The 24,835-nt window shown below is 32.4% G+C and overlaps 1 protein-coding gene across 4 annotated transcripts in view; it reads right to left on the bottom strand.

The window, feature by feature from the left end:
* Window positions 1-12,551: 12,551 nt before the first annotated feature.
* Window positions 12,552-24,835, bottom strand: part of milt (trafficking kinesin-binding protein milt) — a 30,028-nt gene continuing 17,744 nt past the window's right edge. For 2 of the 4 annotated variants that reach the window (XM_035090388.1, XM_035090392.1), the window contains one exon: window positions 12,552-16,604. In XM_035090388.1, the coding sequence (XP_034946279.1) occupies window positions 14,148-16,604 (2,457 nt within the window). In that variant the 3' untranslated portion in view covers window positions 12,552-14,147. The remainder of the gene's footprint in view (window positions 16,605-24,835) is intronic. The other 2 variants (XM_035090391.1, XM_035090390.1) reach the window with 2 other exon arrangements.

Here is a 24,835-nt window from a genome sequence, read left to right as displayed (position 1 = left end):
GAGTCAGAGTCTGACTCTTCTTCTATCCGCTGTCGAGACTGAGTATACCGCACCTGTGATGCGAGCGCCGCCTGCGTTAGATGTTGTAACTCTGGGTGCATTTCGCACCACAGAGTATGCAGGCGCCTGGCATTGCCTGTGGTCTGTGGCTCGCATCTTTCCCAACACTGCATCAAATCCCGTCTCAGCTCCTCTGTCCATCTGAGACGTTGTAGGGATGGTCCGTGGTCGTTATTTGAAAAGAAACGTATCGTAAGGCCCCTCCCAACTGTTCCATGACCCTCATCCGAAGAGGGCCGGTTGTGGGGGGCCGGTGCAGGTCTATCGTTAGTAACCTGTTAAAATCCTTTGCAGGGGTGGTTAGCCCACTGCAAAGGTGGTGATGTTTAACGAAACTGAGATGGATAGTTTCGTTTCTCACGCCCAGAAGGCCATCACCTGTGAGGAGGTTATAAATCTTGAGTTTCTCTTCGACCTTCCTCCAAACGAATCTGATCTCGATCTAATCTTTCTTCCAACCGATTCAATCTCATCTCTGAAGCTAGCAGTCCTCCATGAGAACCGTCTTCGACACCATCGGCATATTGAGTTCTCCTTCCAGCTCGAGTTTGTCTCCGACTTGGACTCTTTGGCATGATTTTTTCAAAATATTCTTCAAAAGTCACTAACAAGAATATTCACGGCACGCGAAACGAACCACTTTCTGACACCAATGTCAAATAAGAACAAATAACAGCTTTGGGAAATTAATAAATAAATAATACAAATATTTTACAATATTATAATCAGCAAAAAAATAACCGTAGAAAAAAAAAATGGCGGTTATGTGTCTTAAGGTTTTAAAGTAAAAACAATTTCTCTTTCAAGTTAATTATGATATAGTTTTCTTATTTATAAAAAGAATACTGATCCCTTGAATGATGGTTCTCAAGTAGCATTAATCTACCTGTAAGAATTAAAATTATTTTCTTTAATAACTTTTTTCATATAAGTAAAACGAGAAAAACTAATCATAGACTTTTACAGTATCATAACCATCATCATAGTCAGTGGAAGCATCATCATAATTATCGTCGTCATCGATTGTTGGAGGTGAAGGAGGTAGAACTTTTACCTCACTATCACTGTCTTCAGAGGATGATTTCCTGGCTTGGAGGTGGTGGCACGACGGAGATGTCTCCTTCTATGCGGAACCATATGACGTCACCGGGGAACCTTAGGCAAATAGCCGTCACGCCACAAAGTGTGAGGGTAGCGCCTTTTATCCCTCCCGTCTCTTCCCAATGATCTTCAAGTGCCATTAGAATTATAATCTCTAGGAGGGTGATCGGTAGGTTGAACCAGGCCTCCAGAAAAATAAAAATGCACATCTTTTTCTAAAAAGTAATAACGATTATGATAGATTTTTGTTTAAACTTAAAAAAATTCTCCATTTTAAACTTAAAAAAAAAATTCCCCCACTTGATAAATTATCATTTAACAATTCATGAAATTCACAATTGCACTCAATAAATAATCATATTAATGCATAAGAATTAAAAAAAAAAAACACACTTTTTATACTTCAATGAAGAAAAAAGTCACTACTTACTTGGTATGGTTTGATCAGTTTGACTGTCGAAAATGAACTAAATATTGTGTCCTATGCATCATACACCATGGCTAAATGTTTATATTTTTCAAATAGGCCAATGGTGTAAAAATCATTGAATAATATTTATTTAAATCTATATAGAGAGGCCTTGATCACATCACTCAGCTCCTCAGATAGAAGAAAGAATTTGACAACAAGAAAAAATTCTCACTAAAAAAAAAATTTATAAATGACATTTTTTTCTTTTTTAATTATTAAAATAGTTTGTAAACGATCTTTACTATGGATAAATAATTTTAGACACATATTTTTTCGATTGGATTTTTAATTAAACGTGTTTTCTCTGTCGCTCATGCGACAACTTTTGTTCTATACACAGTTTCAAGTTCTTTTAGACCAGCAATTTTGTACGTTTTAGATAGTTTTAATGTATCCATCTTTTTGGTTCGTAAGTATGTCTTACACTTGGCAATTTTATTTACTCTTAATAAATCCATTTTTACTATTTGAATTATGTATCACAATGTATTTTTTACAGTTTTAATTTATCAGTGATTTATATCATATAAAAAAATTGTAGGTCTTATGAAAGATGAAAATAAAAGTGAAATAATGACGGAATTCATTGGTCTAAAAGCAAAAATGTACACATTTGAAGTTCAAAATAAAAAAGACAAATATAGTAAAGCAAAAGGTGTCAAAACTGCAACAATAAAATCTATAACATTTGATGATTACAAAGAATGCTTACTTAATCGTAAAAAATTATGTAAAACGGAATATCATACAGTCAGCAAAAAACATAAAGTACATACAATTAGTAGACAAAAATAAGCATTAAGTTGGGAAGACAATAAAAGAGTTCTTTGAGCACAAACAACTGATACACTTCCTTAGGGTTATAATTTATATTGAATAGTGTAAATAAATTTTTGTAAATATGAGGTTTATGTAAAAAAAATAATTTGTAAGAAAAAAAAAATATTATTAATTATTTACATTAGTTTGTATTGAATTCATCTTCTACAAATAATAAGACAAAATCATCTTCATTCTCATTGGTCTTATTTTTTAAAATTTTTTTCAACATTCGTTTATTAATTTTATCGAGACGTTTAATTATTTTTTTTTTAACTTACCAGTAGAAAGTTATGGTAATAGGTCCGATTTTGCGAATCCCGAATTTTAACATATCTCCACGTTTTAAGGTCCCTCCCAGAGTCGAATACGATCTTTTTCCAGTGGACGTCTGTGTGTGTGTATGTACGTATGTGCGTGTGAGACCAATTGCATTCAACGCGCAATTATGTAACTTACAACTGATTAGATTTTCAGCAAAATCGGTTTAGCTATTTTTTTTGCAGAACCAACAAACTAGCAAAAATGGAAAATGACCTGAATTTCTCAATTTATAAATTATACCATTTTCTCGACAAAACTTCGAAATCTTCAACAAAATATGAATATTGAATGATTAGAATACTTGTATAAAAATATGGTGACAATGTTTCATCGAAAAAAAAAAATTTTAAAAAACAAAATCAGCAATAAAAGAATTTTAAACTTGTGTCAAGATTGAGAAAACAGCATTACAGACGCTATAATAGTCAATAATAATTGTTAATAATATGGAATTGTATTTATAACAATTGAACATTGTTACTAACAAGTGATTATTGATCATAGTAATATTTAAATAATAAGTTTTAAATTGTTATAAACAATAAACATAGGGACCCTTTCTATCTACATGAGTACTTTCAACGCATACTTTTTTCGTGTATGACAATGAAATTTGTTGTAAATAATGAATAAAAGGATCTATGAGGTATATTCGAATTCTTCTAACGCACAATTTTTTATTTTACTGAAATAAAGTAACTAACCATATCAAATCAATAAAAAAACACTCATTTCGTTCATAATAATTCCATTTGTTATAAAGAATGGAAACGGGTTCTATTCGAATTGTTTTTTCATTTTTCCTACTGGGAAGTTGGTCGTGTGGACCTTTCGGGTCGTACCCAGACCACTGCAGAGCACTGATATTTTCTCTTTCAATTTGTTGTTGTTCTTCATGAGCTAAAGGTATCCATTTAATATTAGCAGCTTCATCTTTTGTATAACATGATAATTTTTGAGCATCACTATACATATTGTCAGCCATTGTTTCTAGCTCTTCAGAGGTAGTTTGTTGGGCTTTAGTCCACGAGTTATTTTTCCAAAATTGACTCACACGTCAGATTTACCAGTGTCTATCTCGAGAATTAAAGTTAATTGTTTACATACGATTCACGAATTTTTCCCATCAGTTCCACCAGGATATGAAATCATTGAAGTTCCATCAAACGTCATTTATTTTCCAATCACCGTACAGACAGTACATAATTTACAACTGCGCATTGTTGTTCAAGACGGTCAATTGGTCAATTTACGTGGTGAAACTGTAACAATACGTTCACATTTGAAATCAGTCACGTGATGGGGATCGTTTATGAACCAATAGTAGGGGGAAGCTATAAAACTAACATATCATGCCTGAATCCCATTAGTCATCGAAGCAAACTCAAACGATTAACTTATCAAAATCGATTATTCCTACAAAGTCTGGGACTAAAAATACGCGAAAACTAATATGAATAGGTAATTATTGTGATTATATGTAATTTTAACAAAGAAAAAAAAAATTGGCCGTGGCTGGGATCAAACCCTGATCGGCAAAATACAAATCTGGCGCTCTGACCACCGAACTAGCATGTATTCGGTTAAACTATTCATATTTATAAAGTATAAGCTGCTTTCTTGAGTACGGAGAGTCAGCTTGTCGGCGAAGCGCCAGAACTTGCTGCCGATGGTTATGTATCTCTCTCTGTCTACTAACATAAGGCTTTCTTTTAATGTTCTCCTTTCAGATAAAATAAAATTCTGTCATAGGAATGAAGATAGAATTTCTAAGTTGCATTGTAACTTTCATATCTTGACAAGTGATAATTTTTTTTATCTGCTTCTGAGTAAAAATAAATATCTATAGTATTTTACTTATTCCTTGCGCAGATTATTGCGCAATATGTGTAGCCAAAGAAAAAAAAAGTTATGTTCGAACGTACTTCGATCTGCAGCATTGCGGTTCATTTTTCAATCATTCTTTGTAAGAGGTAAGTACTTTTATTTACAAATAAAAATTAAACTACTGTACTAAATTTAAAAAATGAGACATCAGTGTGATTGTGATTGTATAAAGTTACGTTTATAAATTTAGTGTAATTAAAGAATCGTGTTTTATATCGATCAGATATTGGTGCAATGAAAAGTAGCTAGCTCCACTAAAAATTCAAAACGATCATAAAGGAGTTCTTCTTGTTCTTCATGGTACCAGTAACTGACTGTATGTTTATTTTCACGTTAATCCCGCAGAATACAATAAATTTTATATAAAATAATCATTCACAACCAATAAATTTATTGTTTCATTGTTGTCATAGGATAGGTGAGGTTAATCTAACCACAAAAATGAGTTGATTTTTTAGTATCATCAATACATTCGTGATTATTTTAGAAGATTAAGCTCATTGTTCAATAAAGTAAGAAGATGTCTTCAAGAAGGAAAAAATCTACAAGTCCTCGGACAAAAAAATATACTGAAAATGATTTAAATTTCGCTATAAAAATTGTACAAGAAGGAAAAAAGAGTGTTAATCGTGCAAGTAATGAATTTGAAATCCCAAAAGAAACTTTTATAAACGAGCTGAAAACGACTGTGACTAGTATTCCGCTACGACTGCGGGTAGCTCCCTCGCGGACGTGCAGAGCCTTGGCAGCCATAACTCGTCATCAGCTTCTTGGAAGGCGATTGAGACACCTCCTGAGTTCCTGAGGTCATCCAATATCATCATTGACGACTCCTGGGTCATCTGCAACCATCAGCAACAGACTACAAGCCCAAGCATCTACAGGGTGAGCACCATCACAACTTGAGCTTCAAGGGCATAGGGCGAGCCCGTGTATTAACTAATTGTCAATTGTAATTCGGCCCTTCAGGCAACTCTTTATTGTCATTACGCTATCTCGTACCCGGATCGGTTTTTATATTACACATAATATTAATTTATTCTCATTATTGATACTTTTCTCTTTGTCTTTGTAAGACCTTGCAAACCGCAGGCCTACTCCAGGTCGTGGGATGGTGAATCCTGCGTGGAATGTATACATATAAGATTCTGTAATAAATGCACGAATAATTATACTTTCCATGTGGACGAAAATTCCTTTGGGCTAGATACCCCCTAGTACGTTTTGCATGTAAATTACAGGAATGGGAGGAATCTCCAAAAAATACTGATTTATTCCGTACCGAAATACGGAAATACACGTTGCAAATGTAAAAAACTTATTTTGGCATTACAAAAAAATTTTCAATTATAAAACACTTATACATCTATATCTGATTCTACTCGGTGGATACCGCGAGAAGGTGATAGACATTATCCACTAGGAAAGGATAAGGATTGGGAGGAGGGACGGATTTGTGATAGAAGATGATCATACCGATATACTAATAATCTGAAAAATGTATATAAATTACACTAAAAGAATTACATTTACATATTAAATGTTACAATCTATTACGTACACAATATAAGTACTACAATATATTCTACGTCGACTATTTACGGATAATTACTTATGTATGTTTCTACAATTCATGCTTACATTATATCATGCAAAAAATTTGTTTTTTTTTTTTTTTTTGTTGTTTTATAAGTTAGTCGTTATTATCTAATTATTAATAAATAAATTATATATTATATATATATACAATCTACGATGAGTCTTTTCAATGCTGTACGCTGTCTACGGTCCTCTTATTTGCCTACTCGTGCATGACTTTTCTCAATTTATTATTCGTATTTTTGTCTGATAGCATTTTCCTTTTGCGGCTGTTATACTTAGAGCCCTGTTGAGAATTTAACCATTTAATATTATAAAATATATGCATACGAACAAATAAATATAATATGAAATTTTTATGCCCCATGCAAATGTTATCACGCCAAAAACTATCCTCTTTGTTTAAATTATCAGATATCACCTTCTCTAATGTTCTACTTATTTGCAAACTGGAAAAGAACTTTGGAAATTGATCATTAAATATTTTATACGCGGTCATTACGGAGGAGGAAAAATTATCGGAAGGGACATTCAAGTGTCCAAATGTCGCACCATCTTTCGTATGAAATGCTTTCAAAAAAATTAGCAATTCACTATTATCTTCTAACTTTTCACCTATTTTATTAAATTAATTTGACATCTAGAGCAAGTAAATTTTTGAAGGCAACGGTATGCTAAATAACCCGCAACATATTTCATCGCGCACGTTTCAAGCGTAATCGGCCGAACATCATCATAGCTGTCATCTTTTTCTAATAAACATTTAGACATACTACTATCGAATTCATCATTCCTAGCCACCGCGTTATCATGCATATCTACCGGCGAATCATCACTTTCGTGTACTACATTGTTTTTAGAAATGACCATAATATGAATGCCATCATCCATGCAGTTAGCCCCTTTTGGTGGTGCAACTAGTCGTGCTACTCTTTCATACTGGAGATTATGTCTAAATTGTAGCGCAGAAGGATTGCAATTATTTCCGGACCGGCGACGTATATTTCCAAATAAATTTTCAATGCAGTCTTGATGAAGTCTCGCAGTTAGTAAATAACTCATATTCTCTGCTGAAAGATCGTTCGCGAACAATATTACTGAATTCAATATTAATTTTAAACCGGCGAAACAAGGGGGTGATTCCCGATTATTGTCGTAAATCCACGTATTTACCCATTCGCGAGATTCCTCTAAACACGCTATCATTTCAGGAGATTTCAATGAAATACAGCGCCGAAGGGGATTCGAATCTGAACTAAAGCTAGCGTTAAAGCAGTCAAATATATTATTAAGTTTTTTGCAAAAATCTGCCGTTGACATGCATGCAGGTTCGCGTAATACTCCATTCATTGACCCGGTTTTTAGTGCTGCCGCGACTGACGCGCTGAAGACTTGAACCGCAAATTTAACCGTCATTTTCTGCCAATTATTTGGATAAATATGTGCTGAAATTAGTTTCAGAGCTGCTTTCGAAGATTTATTTTTTTCAATGTTAAATAATTCCTCGGCCGCTCTCCATGAAATTCGTTCGTCGCCAATTAAAATATCATTTGCAATTAACCGATTTCATACAGATTCTATTAGGTGGCATATATCATAATTGAAATATATTTTGCGATTTTGAATCAAAAAATAGGGGTGAGATTCACTAGCGCCTAAGATTTTGACAGCTCTACAGTATGTAGTTGCCTGGTCACATACGCTTGACCGAACTTTGATTCCGACTTTAAAACATTTTACGATGCAAGCCTTGATCAAATCTGCTAATGTCGAGCTTTTAATGCTTTGACCTGATATAAAATAAGCAACCGGTGATTTCCACGAAAATCTAAGACCACGAATCATAAAAACTGACGCGTATTGTCCATTTTTATTTTTTCGCCCTAATTCACCGAGATCTTCGAGACTTCAATAAAATCAATTTTCGAATTGAACTCTAAATGCTTTTTAATGCTCATTTCGTCCCAGGTCAAAACCGCGTCACATTCTTCAGGAGATATACCTTTAACTTTATCGCTTATTATGTTAAACAAACGATCATTGAAACCTGTCGCGAGTTCGAGATTATTAATCCATTGACGTATAGACCCAACACACGGGAGAGTAATTTTTTTTTCATCGCGAAGGAAATTGTAGGCTTTTGGCGAGACATAATAGAGTGAAGTGGCAAAACTTTGTTCGGATGGCGTCCATTCTGTTTTTTTCTTGGTAACACGAATAAGTTGCATTTTTAAAAACAACAATTGATTTTTATTTAAATATTTCGCGGCATCTTGTAAAATGGTTGTAGGTGTTACGGTTCGCGGTTTCTTCTCGGTTTGAGTACGTTTTAAATTTTTAATGCTTTTCTGTGCATTATTAAGTTTTTCTTCTAACGTTGCTATTTTCTTTTTTAACAGATAAATATTTTCGCAACTCTTAACATCGGTACGGTTCATCGCGTCGGAAGCTGTCAAATCTGGAAGCGCGAAATTAGACGAGCATGAATCGGAACTAGGAGAGGGTAAGCTGAATGGAGAAAGGTCGCAGTTTATATTGTTAATATTATCTTAATGTTTATAATATTATTTGTTTTTTTTTATCTAAATAAAAATCCTTTCCGATTTAAATACTAATTAAACTACTATATAATTCATCTTCAATTGATTTATTAAAATAAACATTGTTCTTTCTCTTTTGTATTTGCAACATTATCATTTTATAAAAGCTGTATAACAAAATTGTTATAAATTCAACATTATATATTCTAACATATTTTAGCAATAATAATTGTATTGATACTTTTTTACTTCCCCTATTACTATATTTACATTTAAATATAAATTAGTGTTAATAAAGGTAATTACAATCGAATTAATAATTCTTAATTCAACAATAGGTATTTATTATAATATAAATTACTGTAATTATAAATGTCATAATTATTCATTAGACGATCTGCTTTATATTTTAATATCATCAACTTTATACCTTTCTTGTTTTTTATTTATGCAAAGGTTCAATTATTTATTTTAATAACATCGATATTTATTTGTTTCATTAAATTTATATTAAAAACTATAATTAACTAAACAACTTAAATGATTCATAAAAATGTATTTGAACTCATTTTGTAGGAATATTGTTACACATAAACATAATGGTTGGTACAAATACTGATCTAAAGCAGCTTAAAAGATTGGAGACTGGGGAAAACCATGGAATGAACAAAAAAGTTTAAATGAAAAAAACAGCTTGGCCCATGTCTTATAGGAACGTTACAATTATTTTAAAAATTATTTATAAACAAAGAGAGGGTTGATAATATCATTGATTAAAATTGATTGATTATAAAATCTTTCTATATTACTACTTTCACTTTCATCAAAGTAACTCGATTCAAAAAACTTAAAAAATCGTGATATAATAACACTCAAATGCTGTAATGAATTTTTTGTAAAAAATAAATACTAATTAAAAAGTTGATCGACTTATATCTAACTAACCAACTACCCTTTTAATTAAAAAAAAAAAAATTTTTTTAAAATGTTCTTTTCTTCAACATGTATAAAGTTGTTGAAGATACTTAAAGAAGTATTTATATACAGGAACGAATATTTTTTAATATCCATTGATTAATATATCAATGAACTAAGACGAAAGCTGTCAATAATGAAAAGTGATTCAAAAACTTACCTTTCGTTTTTAGGAAAGCGATGAAACGAGAGATGCGGCATCCTCGATGACACATTTTTGCATTTGAAAAATGCACATATATTTGTAGCTGGCATTTTTGCGTACACAATGCACAATCACTTATACACTGTATGCACTCTCGACAAAAATCAAACAAATTTATATACTGATATATCAATTAAAGCAATGAATTCAATCGATAATTTTGAGTTGTAACTTTCCAAGAATTTCAGAAAATCTGAGAATTCAAGTTGGCTCTTTCTGCCGCGAAGCATTTTTTCTATGCGTGCGCATCTTTGGAGGGGAGTAGGCGTGACTGTGCCAAGAACACTGTCGCCACCTGGTTTTAGGGTACAGAAGCTTACATGTACAGTATCGCCGTCTGGCGGATGGGGTGGTAACTTTGCGGTTTGGGGTGATCTGGGGTGATCCTCAAATGGAACACGGCATTGTGATTCTATTTACGTCTCTCTTCTCTGGCTGTACATTGTACCTGTCCACGATAGACAGGTGCTCTCGCGGACTTCTTTGTAGAAAATTCGATTCTTCGAAAATATTAATACTTTGTGTACGGCTTCTCTGTAGAGAAGTGTGAGTTAGATATATACACTACATTTGAACCTCTACTGCCTTGAATCATTTGATCATTCGCCGACTATTTCGTTTATACATTCATTCTAAACCTCAGCTTCTTCAACTGAGGATATTAAGGAGTAAACATTGGCTATTTATATGATATTCAAATCTTAATATCCTCAAAACAATTCTTAAGGCTTTTTTAAACGTCAAAATCCTCATGGAGGATATTGTAGTTTAAATCCAGTGTATATTAGTGCATGATTAACTGTTCTCACATGAGAACATACAATATTATATTCCTAGAACATCTAATATTATCTAATATTATATATCTAGCAATCGTTTGTATTTTAAGTATATATTTACTAGAAAGTTATTGTGATGATATATTCAAAATCAAAATTCGGAGGTAAAAAACAAAATTATTCTAATAACATTATTTTTATTTTATTGATCATTTTCAAATACGTATATAGCACATGATATTTATGTCAGATTCAGTCATAATGTACTTATAAAGATTTTGTTAAATGATATAAGAAATTATCATTCATTTTTTTTTGTATTTCCACGTATCGCGATATATATGAATCCATTTATATTCAGTGAAAAACATACGGATGATAAAAATTAAATAGAAACTGCTGAACATACAATTATTTTTAATATAATTTTAGAAAAATAAAAAAATAATCATAATTTGTATATTAAATTATTAAATGGATAAAAAATAGTTTTAATTATTTAATAATAATTTAAATGATCAAATTGGAGATTTGAAATTAGAGTTAGCGATACGGTGGGGATTATTCTTAAGAATAATTAGTTCTTTAATGTTTTAAACGATTTAAATAATAATAATAAAAATGAAAGTGATGACATTACACCGAAATCATCACTAGCGATTTTTTGTCTAACGCCTATACTTTCCCCGTGATCTAGAAGAGCGTGGACTACCAAGTTTGGAGTGTCTACATGACAGGTTAGTGATAGGCCTGGCTTATGACATCTATGAGAGCTCTGATCCTCTTTTCAAGTTCGTGAACAGCTTTGAACTATTGGGAAGGGATGCGTTCCTATATAGAGCAGCATATCAGGCAGGGCAGAACCTCGGCTCAGTTTTTGACCCTAGCAGCCCAGATGGTTTGAGGCTTTTGCAATTGACCAGAGGGCAGCGAAAGGCTGATATAAAAACAACCGAGCAGTTAAAACTGCTCGACGAATATATGGCAAAGTCCTTACATAGTATGTTTTATCGTCATCTTGAAACACATGACTTGTCACACCAGCTGACTTTCCAATATCTCAAGATCCCTGGCCAGAAACTTTGGACGAACCGGAAGGCGATAATAATAAAAATGAAATAACTGCAATTACTAAATTATTAATACTACTATTCAAATTATTTGAAACATAAAAGAAATAATTATCGTTAAGAATAATCTCCACCCGTGTTGCTAACACTAATTTTAAAACCTCAATATCCTCAGTTATTATGGATTCGTAGAAATAAGTGAGGACATTGAGGTTTAAACATCGTGTAAATAGCTGAGATTTGAACCTCAAACTTGTAATAACAGCGAAAACTACAGTATTGAGGTTCAATTCTAGTGTATTCATCCGAGTTGGGAGAGCAAAGCTTGGAGCTTGAGAAAAGAAATATGTTGTATTGAAGCATCAAATATAGTTTACTGTAGTGAGGGCTGTTACTTATGAGCCAAATCTGGAACTGATTATGACAGGACTAGCTTGATAAGAATTTGAATTATTACTCTACCTGCTCTTACGGCTATATGGACTTACTCACCACAGCGCTCAGTTTCAAAGCCAATGGTAACTCCTGTTACTGAAAAGGTTACTAACATGTAATCATCCATTAGACAACTATATTTGGTGATGGATAAGAAGAATTTTTGGTATATATTTATTTTATGTACTCAAATTAATTAATAATTCTATCGATTTTTTGCGATTTGAATATATAGATTTTATATATTTTATAAACATTCATAATTGATAAAGGTACTTGAAGATATTCAGTTGCTAATAATTTTATTAACATTTTTTTAAAATATTTAATTTACATCAAATCGTCTTAATTTTAGGCCTATTTCACTTAAGTGAAAGCATCGATTATCAAAATGACGGCATTCTTCTACAAATTTTCTTTCCTAATTTATACTTAAAAAATTTTCAATTCAATGATTAATTAAAATGATTAAATTACATAATTATTTACAACGCTGCACTGACAAAAATATTTGTTCTGTCTCTTTCTATCTCTTCCATTTTTATACATGTTATCACTCCATTTTGGAAATAATTCTTAAAAATATGTATTTTTTTCTATGTGTAATAATAAATAAATAAATATCAAAATTAGAATATCATGAACGAACTGTTTTTGTAAATAGTCTTAAAGAAAATTTTACTTATGATAAAAAAAAAAATTACGAATTTAATTGTTTTATCGAAGATATTAGTATTCATTATTCTACATGTGTTAATTATTTAATAATACATTACCCTGACATATACTTTACGAAACTATTCTTGCTTGTTGTGATTAAATTTATATGCAAACTCAGCTAATAACTATACGTGCAATTTTTCAAAAAATAAAGACATATTTTAGATTATAACGTCCTTTATTTTGAAGAAATGAAGGAGGGGAAGAAAAATCACATATTAAATATAACATGTAGATTCACACATCAAATTTTTTTCTAATCTATTAAAACTTAAGATAAATAAAAAGTCTATTTTTTAAATTATGAATTTTAACACTGAACAAAATACCTAATTATTTCGATAACTTTAAATATTAACACAGTACAATCTTTCTTATCTTTCTTTCTCTTTAATTCCTTTTTTACTTTATTTTTGTCTTTTTATTCACTATTACAATTGTGCAATAACAAAAATAGCTATAGAAAAGATTAAGAGCAAAAGTATGTTGTTTCTATTATACCAACATACTATGAGTTTCTTTCCAATCATGGAAAAAGAGACAGAACGATAAAGATGCCTCCCGCATAAATAGTTGATTGGTGGCAGGTTGAAATTTTGAGCACTACATCTATTATACTGCTTATTTTGTAAAGACAAGATTCTCAAGTAATGAATATAAAAGAGGTTGTACTGCAATAATAGCCGTAATAAATTTATGAATTAGAAATTATTCACTAAAATTAAACCATGTGATTCTTTTTCCCTACTTCCTCTCTAAAAGGAGAAATTTTTACTTTAGGATCTAATACAATATGAGAGCCCATGGTAAAGTTTCTTGTCATAGTATATCTTCATGTTTGAAAGTAAAGTACTGAATGAAATAGATGATTAATTGCTTTATGTTCTGAACTGGGGTTTTTACTTGAAGAAAAAAAATTTTTAATATTTCGTAATGCGAACAAAGTACCAACCAACATTTTCTGAGTAATTTTCTAAATTACCACTTATATTGAAGGTATTCTATGACCATTCCCTAACGCTCTTCCAATTTTTTGTACTCTCTCTCATCTGAAAAGAGTTCAAAATTTAGATATATACAAAAATTCTCACTATCTACAATTGAAACATCACATACGTTCTTCAAAATTACCATTCAATAATATGAACTGCTAATTTTGTTTTAAAGAAGTCCGCCTTTACGACCGAATAAAAGTGAACTAAGAGTGCCTAATGCCGATTGAGCTGTAGATTCTTTTGTAGTTGCCGGTGGAATGGCTGATTTTACTTTTCCTAGGTCTGATCTTGTAGCACCAATACCACCTCGTCGTCTGGATGATTGATTTACTCGTGAATGAAGACTTCTGAATGTAGATCCAAATGCTTTATCATCAATATCACTATGTTTTGATAAGGATTCATTACTTATTGAAGATTCACTGCTCCCTGAACTAATAGATGACTCAAGTCTGTCTGAAGATATAGACCCTTTGAGGAACAATTGAGTCATCGGACTTTCTATCGATTTTCTAGTACAAAGAGCACCTTGAAGAGCTAATGGAGATATCGATGAGCTTATATTTGTTGCCATAATTGTTTCTATACCCATTCTTTCAAGCTTTTCTACAAGTCGAATTCCTCCAAGAGCTTTGTTGTCAGTCTTTGAAAATATAGTTTTTCGTTTTCTTTTGAACTGTAGTGTTTGAGACGAATCACTACTAAACGTTTTCCTTAATAATTCTGCGCCACTACTAAATAATGCAAATGGCAAAGAATTCTCATCGGGAGCTGGAGACGTAGCTCTAGAAATATCAGGAGAACCATCTGGACTATTGCAAGGTGTTGCAGTCGGTGTAAAGTTTTTATCTTCACTGAGTATAGTTCCAGAAGATGGTGTTACTGCTTTGATACCTCTTTCGTTAAGCATTTTAGCCAATCCTACAGTTGTTGAAAACGTAGATGTAGAATTACGTCTTGAAAGTCCTCCAGGCGTACTCATACCAGAATGAATTGCACTACTAGGTGCAGTTGCTACACGACTTCCGACAACAGTTGATGTCACATGCATTAAATCTTCAGGATGTAAAACTGTACTATTGGTTAATGTGTACACAGATCCAGTATCTTGGAAAAGTTTTCCTGGATTTGTGTATTCTTCATCTTCTTCTAAATCAGCTAAAGTAAATGTTTCTAATCCTAAATCCTCTAAACCTCGACCTCCACGAGTTTTAACGCCTGGTCTATCTTCTAAAAGTCCTCCAAGCGTAGGGGTAGCCAACTGAGACCAATGATGGAGCGTCTGTGATCCTTCCATTGGCTTCACAATTTGTAGCTTTTCTGGTATTCTCCAGTTAGATGTATTTCCACTAAATCCACTTAAATTTCCATAACTTCCAGTAGACATAATACTATCAGGTGTACGACACCCAAATGGCAAGAATGGAGGAGAATGTGTAATTCCACCGTCATAGTCAAAGTTATAACCAGTACCGGTACTTAAACAAGCTCGCCTTGCAATCACTTCTGCAGGAGTAAGTCGTTTGAGAGCAGCTTCAAGATCAGCAGCACCAGGAGCTCCAGGGACTCCTGGCGGTTGAGGAGCCGGATAATCTTCATAATCAGTCAACAATGACCCTTCACTATCACTTTGACCTGTAGAATCAAAACTAGAGAGTTCTGAAACTATAGGAGGTTTGGTTGGACCACAGCTCATTCTGGGACCTGATGTTGTTGATAATAATGTTGTCATTGATCCTATTCTTGGAAATTGATTAGCATCTCCATAAGAAATTCTTGAAGCACTTCTAACAGTATCAAATACTTTCTTATAAGTTGGAATCCGATCACTTACAATACCAGAATCTAAGCTAAGTTCAGAGTAAAGAGAAGACTCTAGTTCTAACGCAATTGAATCAGGCTGAGGGACTGCACCCATCGAAGGGAAAAATGCACCTCCTCTAACAGTTGGCATTCCTTTTTTTCTTTGCTTTCGAAGCTGTTCTTGAGTTTCTGCTAATAAATTTACAACTTCCGCATATTTATCTTTAAAATTTGCAAGTTCCACAGCTAGAATATTCTGATTTTCACGTGTAATTGCAAGCGTAGCATTTACTTCATCATGTTCCGTTATTAGGTGTGCTAGTCTGAGTTCAGTTTCTGCTAATTTCGAACTTAAACTAATGATTTGTTCATATTGAAGTTTATTTTCTTCTTTCTGTCTCCCAAGTTCTTCGGCAATGCCATCAACTTCCATATTTGCATTTGCCAATTGACTAGCAATATCTTTCACCAACTTTGCTTCTTGTGCTTCACAATGATCAGTCTCACGAATGAGCTGTGTAAATTCATTTTTCAACTGTTTATTTTCATCTTCTAACGATGTAATTCGCTTTTGCATCAACTCCAAATTAATACTCCGAATGCCAATAGGCGTTCCGTTCTCTGAACACGATTCTTCAACATCATTTGTTAGTATCTGTATTAATTCAGACTTTTTGATTAATTCATGACTTAATTGAGTTATTTTTTCATTTGCAGCCTTTAATTCAGCCTCTAGGGTATTAACACTGATCTCCAATCGCTGGTTGTGCGTCAGAAGTTCTTTTCCAATTCGTGCAGTCAATTCTAAATCTTTTTCTTTCTGTAATAATAATAAAAATACATTTATTAATTTTTTGAAATGATTGCACTATAAGTACGAATAAAATTAAGATTTCTGTCTGTAATATTGTAATAACTGGCATTTTTAGGTTTATATGGCAATTGACACACTATTAATAAAATAAGCAACGTTGAAAAAAATTTGTGTCATCTATTCACTCATCTTTGAAGCAGCTGATTAAATTTCAATGGGACTTTTCGAATATAAGAAAGACGGTGTTTGGGAGTGATATAGATTACGGTTCATTAAAAAAATTTTTTTATATAATTTAAAAAAATTTGAACATCGTACGTTTTTCGCGATTATTTTATCAACTATATGGAATACAAACAAAACGTTGGGTAAATATTTCGCGCTACTTAGTAGATTTTTAAATTAAAAATTAACAATCATTCAAATCTGTTGTGTTGCTTGTCTTAAGAAGACAAAAATACATGAACAGTAAAACTCATGTATTTTCAACTCTTCGGGACATCTCGACTCATGTTCTCAAGATAATCTACGCGAAAAATAATTCCGAACACACGCACATTCACATACACAGACGTCCACTCAAAAACTTCGACGTCCCAAAAATATGATTTTCGTTATCAAGTATCCACTGTTAAATATGGAGGTGGTAGTGATGAAGTGGTAAAATTATTTCATCACTATTTCGTAGAATGTTAAATATCTTTCAATAATGTAACTTACTGATCTCTGTTTTTTTGTTTGCCCTTAATAAATTTAACTAGTATGATTGTCAAAATAATTTTGAGCGCCACTGCATATGTATACGTGATAGTAGTAAACAGATATGTTGGTTTTAATATCTTTACTTTTTGAACAATGATTTAGTGATGGGCAAAATTATTTTCTTTCGCAACATTTTCAAAATAAATTACAAATTACACAGAAAATTTTAGTTGAGAAATAAAGAACATCAATTAAAAATTAATACAAAATCAGAAATTACATATTAAAAAATAATGGAAAATCGAAAATTGAATTATTGAAATTATTAATCAACGAGCAATGAAAAGTGAAAGTTCCAGAAGTTTAGAATAATTTGATATTGAATAATAGAATTTTTAAATTAGTAATAATATAGAAATAAATATCATAATAAAAGAAATTAATTATTGATCGCATTGAATAATTTCAATAATAAATTAACTTTTCGATTGATGCATGTTGGTATTAATGATCAAATATTGTTAATAACAATTAAATATTGTTATTAACAATCGAATGTTGTTATAAACAATTAAATATCGCTATCAATATACAAATATTGTTAATATTTAGCCCTTCCTTATTGAGCATTTAGTAAAGATTGGAAAAAAAAAATTTTATCGACGAATTCTTTCAGAAGTCAAAAGAAAACTAAACCTACCAGAAAGCCAAATAAACGTAAGACTGACGGCAGACCTATGTATGTTGACCAAAGTTTGCCACCTACGTATGTATCTGCTGTTTTTGTGATGCAGACAGACGTAAGGTTTTCATCGGGAAATTTAATGACAGAAATAAATGGTAATCTGACTCAGGAAGAAAACAGACAGGCTAGTTAAAAAATTGCCAAATTAGTGCAGTCATGGTATAATTTAAATAAGAACTTTGGTCACATGTTTTGAATTTGGACATTTTTTTACATGAAAAGTAATTCACAGGTACAAAAAGTATCTGCATTATAGCGTTGTTTCATAAAACTTAACTCTTGCTGGCTTAAACTGGCACATTTAGCTGCATATCTTTGTAACGGAGTATTCAACTATTGTTGATAAGAACTAATTTGTTAATTGAAGTATAATACAACTTTTAGTCGTTTCACTTTTGTAGAATGCGACCTATTATTTAAGCTGTTTGATCTCAGATACATCTATTTATCATGCTAACCCGCAATTGATTACCACGTGGGTTTATTCATATTACAGAGCGTCAATTAATCGACTTAAATGTACTCAAACCATTAATCTAAATTGTGAGCATCTCCGTAAATCAAGTCGAAGGCAATGGCCATGTGCTTGCAAATCGCAGAATATTACTTTGTGAGGAGGAGAGGGAGGAAGGAAGCGAGGTATTTGAAAAAATTTTAAGTTTTGGTGACTTTTAATACAATGAATTTTGTTTTTCATACTTCTTTTTGATTTTTATATAATCAAATTTGAATCTTCAAGAAACTAACAATTTATTTCAATTTTCATTTAGCGGTTTTTTTTGTACACCCACACGTATTAATACCTGGTCCATATCTTAAGAGCCAGATCTATACCCTATAAGTAAATACCAACTTTGGGGTTTTTTTTTTAAAAGTTTCATATCTACATTTCCATTCAATATTCCATGACAAAAGTTTTAAACTAAGCAATTTTTAATAAAAATTAATATGCCGACTTTAAATAACTTTATTTGTTCAGTAATTGATTACTGAATAGTTAACCTCTCATTCTAACAATTCAAATCTGGTTAACCTTCCGGTAACCAATCAAACTACTCATCACTCGGACCAATTAGAGCCCGTCAACGACACCGGCTTCTGAGCTACACGAATTTTTCCGATGCAGCTCGATAGCCAATCAGTTGTTGCTGAGACGCGATCACCGACGCTAGGCTGTAGCAGTTGTGCAAGCATTCATTTTCTTTGTACTCATTCAATTCAAGTCTCGTGCGCCAAGCATAAATCACCGCCATCTTACTTTTACGTCACGACGAGGCACTACTGTGTCTCTATACAAGTTATAAGATGATTTTTGCAGATTATAATTTTCAAAATTAAAATTTTTTTCTTATTTTAACATAAACATGGGCTAAAATTAAAAATTTGCTCGGAAAGCGTCATTAATAGCTGGTCTATTAAAAAATTTGATACCATCCGAGAAATTACCGATGGAGTGGTTTTTTTTTTGAATAGAGATTTCAAATCTAAATTAATTTAGAACGTTTTAAAATATCGTGGCGCTGCATTATTCACTGGTTTAAACTTGCAATCTCAGTCACTTCCTTCAACAAGTATTCAGTTAGTATCTACTAATAAACATAAAATTTTTACATCGTGTATTGTATTGTTCAATTAAAATAGTATCAATTATTATTGTGAGGAATTAATAACTTATGGTTTATAATTATATGCGCAAATTAAACTGGCTAAGTTGGAATGAAATCTCTGTAAGTAGAACCATTACAATTGTATATAGTAAAGAAATGGGTTACAAGTCTATGCTTCCCCGTTCGTAAGGACGAAAGTGAGTACCTCGCCTATCAGAGCATAACTCTGGGAAATTATCATACTACTTTTTTGCCACGGCATTTCCCGCGACGCGTATACTTGCGCATTGAAAAAGGCAACTGGTGTGATTCGAACCAGTCACCAAAAGATTCGTAGACAGAGAACTTACCTCTAACCTACCAACCTATTCATATAATGGAGAGTTTTTTACTAGTCAGTATTTTATCTCCTGATTATTACTTAGTGTTGGCAACGGTGTCTGACTAGCCGAAAGTTAAAACAGTTATAGTTACTTTGCAAATACATATTGTTTATAACAGAGTTCTATTATGGTAATAGCTAGTAATACATATATTTTGAAAGTTGAGTACTTTTGTAAGTAAGTTTTTGTACTGATATGTATCAATGTTGTCTGACTAATAAAACTTAACTTTAAAAAAAAAAAAAACCTATTCATTTAAAATGAAGGTAAAATAATATTTAAAGTCTTAAGTAGGGTGGGGTTGCTATGGACATACAGAGGAAAGACTTTTTGTTATTTTTCTCATCTTTATCTTCTCAGTTAATTCTACTATGATAGATAGGACTTCGAGAAATCCCTATTGTTTGTGGGATTAATGCTGCTGGAACAAAATCCTAGTTTTCCTGTTCTGAGAAGGACGTTTTATTCGAGTACCTCGCCTTACAGGGCATAACTCTGAGAATGGCTCTACTTCTAGTGACGGCATTACTTGCGACGTGATTTTCTCGCGCCTTTAGAGCGCCAAGAAGTGTTCCACTGTATCATCCCTATTGCAATTAGGGCAAGTCGGGTCCATCTCGGTGGCATATTGTGCACGAAATATACCATGTCCTGTGAATATTGGCGTCATTAGGTTGTTTAAGCGTATCCAATTATTGTCAAGTCTATCTGCTATGTTTGGGAAGAAGTGATATGTTTTGCGGCTTGTTTCGGACGCATCCCATTCTGCCCACCATATCTTAAGTGTTTGCAACCTGAGGTTCATCATTGGCGTCGACGATTCTTCTCACGTATTGTCATTTGAAAGATTTTAACATTGTTATACGTTATAAACCGATCGCTATGCGTATAGGCGAGACGCCTACCACCACGCAGAGGCCATCCCTCGGAGTAGATGCGCGAGTGTGCGCGACAGTTCCCAAGACGACCTTCTGCGCAGCCGCAAGCGTCAGTCAATCTTTAGCGTCACATAAATTGCTCCATGCCGAAGACGCATAAGCAATCACCGGCAGGAAGCACCCCCTATATATGGTTAGACAGGTGTGATAAGTAAGTCCCCAACACATTCTCGAAAGGCGTCTCATTTTGTGAAATAGCTTTTCCGCTTGCGCCTGTCGTTTATGAATATGCATGGAGATGTTAAGGTTTCTGCCGAACCAGACCCCCAGGTACCTAACCGCTTCTGGGTACTTCATCCTGTTATCCTCTATTGTGATCTTAGGCGGTTTACATTCATGCCTGTTTTTCTTCCTACTGAAGTGTGGTTTATATTCTCGGGATTGTTTGTATCCTTGTCGTTCCTCTTGCCTCTAAGCTTAATCTCCCGCTTCATGAAGATTGCCTCTGTTTTTGTCTTTGATAACTCGAGCTTGGCATTCTTGCACCAAGTGAGTATTGTATCAACGACTGTCTGTCCTGTGGCCTCGAGGGTTTAAAATTACTTTACATTTACGAACTTTAATCTGCCCTCTTGCTAACGCGGAATATCCTAAAGAGCAGAAACATCAATGTAAACACGGGGACCCGAGAAATGGGTTACAAAGCAGCAGCTCGAAGTTTTAGAGTACTTCAAACAACTCTAAAACGACATTTTGCAAGATATCGATTGAATCCAAATATGAAACTGGCCGTACGAAAAAGTTTTTTTAATATTATCAGCTTCTGATCAATACAATTAGTATTTGTTAAAATGAAATTTATTTAATATTTTATTCTACTGCTTTCTTTAGAATTTAGTAGATCTCAAACTGTGTTCACTGTAACTCAAGAAGCCAAACTAGTTGAATATCCAACAAAGGCTGAATGTGAACTTTTAAGCTTGAACACTGATGAATTAAAGCTCGTAGTATCGAGAAAAACTGGTTTAAAAGCAAAACAAAAATTGCGAAAGAAAAATCTGTCAACAAGGGCAGAGATAGACCACGTATATCAAGAGATACGGTAGTGTCTCGTGCGCCAAGCATAAATCGCCGCCATCTTACTTTTACGTCACGACGAGGCACTACTGTGTCTCTATACAAGTTATAAGATGATTTTTGCAGATTATAATTTTCAAAATTAATTAATAATTTTCGTAATAATAATTCTAAACAATATCAGAATTCTGCTGTGGTCTTAGTGCGACCAGAAAGGTCCACACGACCAACTTCCCAGTGGAAATGTAGAATTTATGATGAGATTAAATTTCTGTTCTTTGACAATAATTTATTTGTTACAGAAAAAAAAATCGTGGTTAATCATGATACAAAGCTAGTACATTTGCTTTAGTAATAACAGAAAATTTGTGTGAGATAAACTCTAATACCTTGCACACAACCCGTTACTTAATATTTATAACAGATTTTCTTGTTATAAACAGAAAGAGGGAGTTTTTATTAATGTCATACGATTGACAACTTTATTTAGTAAAAGAAAAAATTACACGTAGGAAGAATTCAAATGTATATCATAGATATTTTTTTTATTGTTTATAATAATTAAAAATTTGTTATTTAAATATTATCATGATCAATAATCATTTGTTAGTAACAATGTTTGATTGTTGTGGACACAATTCCATATTATCAACACTATTATTGACTACTATATTGTCTTCAATGCTATTTTTACCATTTCAACACAAGTTTAAAATTTTTGTATTGCTGATCCTGTTTTTTAAAAATTTTTTTTCTATGAAATATCGTTATCATTTTCCTATACAATTATTACAAATATTTAATATTCATATTTTTCAAAAGATCTCGTAATTTTATCTAAAAAATGATATAATTTATAAATTTCAAAATTCAAGTAGTTTACCATTGTTTCCAGTTTTTTGATTCTGCAACAAAAATAACTGGACCAATTTTGCAAAAAACCTTATCAGTTCTAAGTTGCGTAATTACGCGTCAAATGCAGTTGGTTCCACGTCGATATCATCTTTTGTTCTCGAGATAATCAAGGCGAAAAATAATTTTAAACGTACACACACACACACACACACACAGATGTCCACTGAAAAGCGGTCGTATTCGACTCTGGGGACCTTAAAACGTGAATATATGTCAAAATTCGGGATTCGCAAAATCGGACCTGTTACTATAACTTGCCAATGGGAAGTTAATAATGATAAATCTTTTTTTAATCCTCTTAAAATAATTTTTGGACAATCTAACCATACTTTTTCAAGAAAAATTAAATGTTGGAATCATACCAAAAACAGCCCCACGGACTGTACAAAGCTGTGCGCCAAGTTTAAATGACGAGGACGATAATCTGTGTTCTTAAAATGCTATTATCGTAAATGTACATTATTTAAGAATTACAAAAAAGCGTGATTTTAGAAGAGAATTACAAAAATGACTTAAAAATCATTTTTGATACTTAGAAAAAAAGGTACGTTAAAATGCATATGAAAAAGTAAAAATACATTGTGTTAAAAATTAAAAAACATAAAAAAAACACATCAAAATAGATTTAGTAATTTTAATTGTAATATTTTGAAACTTGAAAAACTTGGCGTGGCTATTACGACGCGTCAGTAACGGTAAGGCTACAGAAACGACAACGACGTGAATAAAGTTATCAATAATAAATATTAATTACAATTATTTTCTTCAATAAAAAAAAAAAAATGCTGAATTAATTATGAACAGACATAAAAAAACGATTAATTCTTGACAAATCGTTAAAAGAAGGAAATTGTAAAATTTCATTATTTTTGCTCTATCTCTTACCGTTCTCGAGATATGAACGTATGTTTATAAAAAAGTCATTGATTATATATAAATAACCAAAGACTGATGTTATTTTCATTCATCATTTAATCATGTTATCGAATAATTGAACAATTAATTGATACTTATAAGGACATACTATTATTTATCATTGTCAGTATTATCACATAATGATATTTAATTTATTTCATAATTAGCGCCTCAATAATCTGTACATTTTGTTTACCAACTTAATTTTTCAACTATACTGTAGCAACCTCACAATGGTGCCAACTTTATAAAAAAAATCGTATATTCAAGAAAAATAAATCTGTATTTTCTTAAATCTTGTATATGGGGGTGTGGCCAATTAATCATTATTTAAAATAATTAATTTTGAAAGACAATAGCATACTTAATCTATTCCTGAAGTAAATTAATGCGGTTTTCTGAAGTTTTTATGGCATGTTTAAGTCATTATAATAAAGATATCGCAATTTTAAAGTGTATTACCTCAACAGACTGTGATTCAAGCAGAATAGAGACACGGTAGTGCCTTCGTCACCGTCATTTAAACTTGGCGCACGAGACACTACTAAAGTAAACGTGTCTCCTGATTGTAGACAAAAAGGTCACACAAAAAGAGATTGTAAAGAAAATTTAAAAGTCGCTTAAAAGTTGTTTATTTGTATAGACTCGCTTCTTATGAATTTATAAATTTTTGACTCTTGTTCAGAATTCTTAATTTTTGTAGAATTCTGGGTTAGAAACTGCCAGTCTGAGAACGTTGGTCTTTCATTGTTCATTTGATTGTGGATTTAAAATCACTATGTCTGTTCTGAAACGTCCCCGTGAAGTTACTGAGGATATAATGTTGGTATCAAGTATACAATTCAGCTCTTTTTCACTGATGGGCAGAGTGAAATCTAGTAAGTTACTTGATGTCCATGATATCCAGTTTAGTTCATATAGTATGGAAAGGCTATTGAACTGGTTTTGAAACTCGTTGCGCAAGGTGTGATTATTTGAGAATATTTTAATTTTTAAGAATCAGGTTTAATTTTCC

Source organism: Chelonus insularis, unplaced genomic scaffold (assembly GCF_013357705.1).
Source record: "Chelonus insularis isolate UGA/USDA-ARS -01 unplaced genomic scaffold, ASM1335770v1 contig_76_pilon, whole genome shotgun sequence".
In the NCBI taxonomy this organism is placed as follows: Eukaryota; Metazoa; Arthropoda; class Insecta; order Hymenoptera; family Braconidae; genus Chelonus; species Chelonus insularis.
The sequence above is the reverse complement of the archived record's forward strand: the minus strand, read 5'-3'. Positions and strand labels throughout refer to the sequence as shown.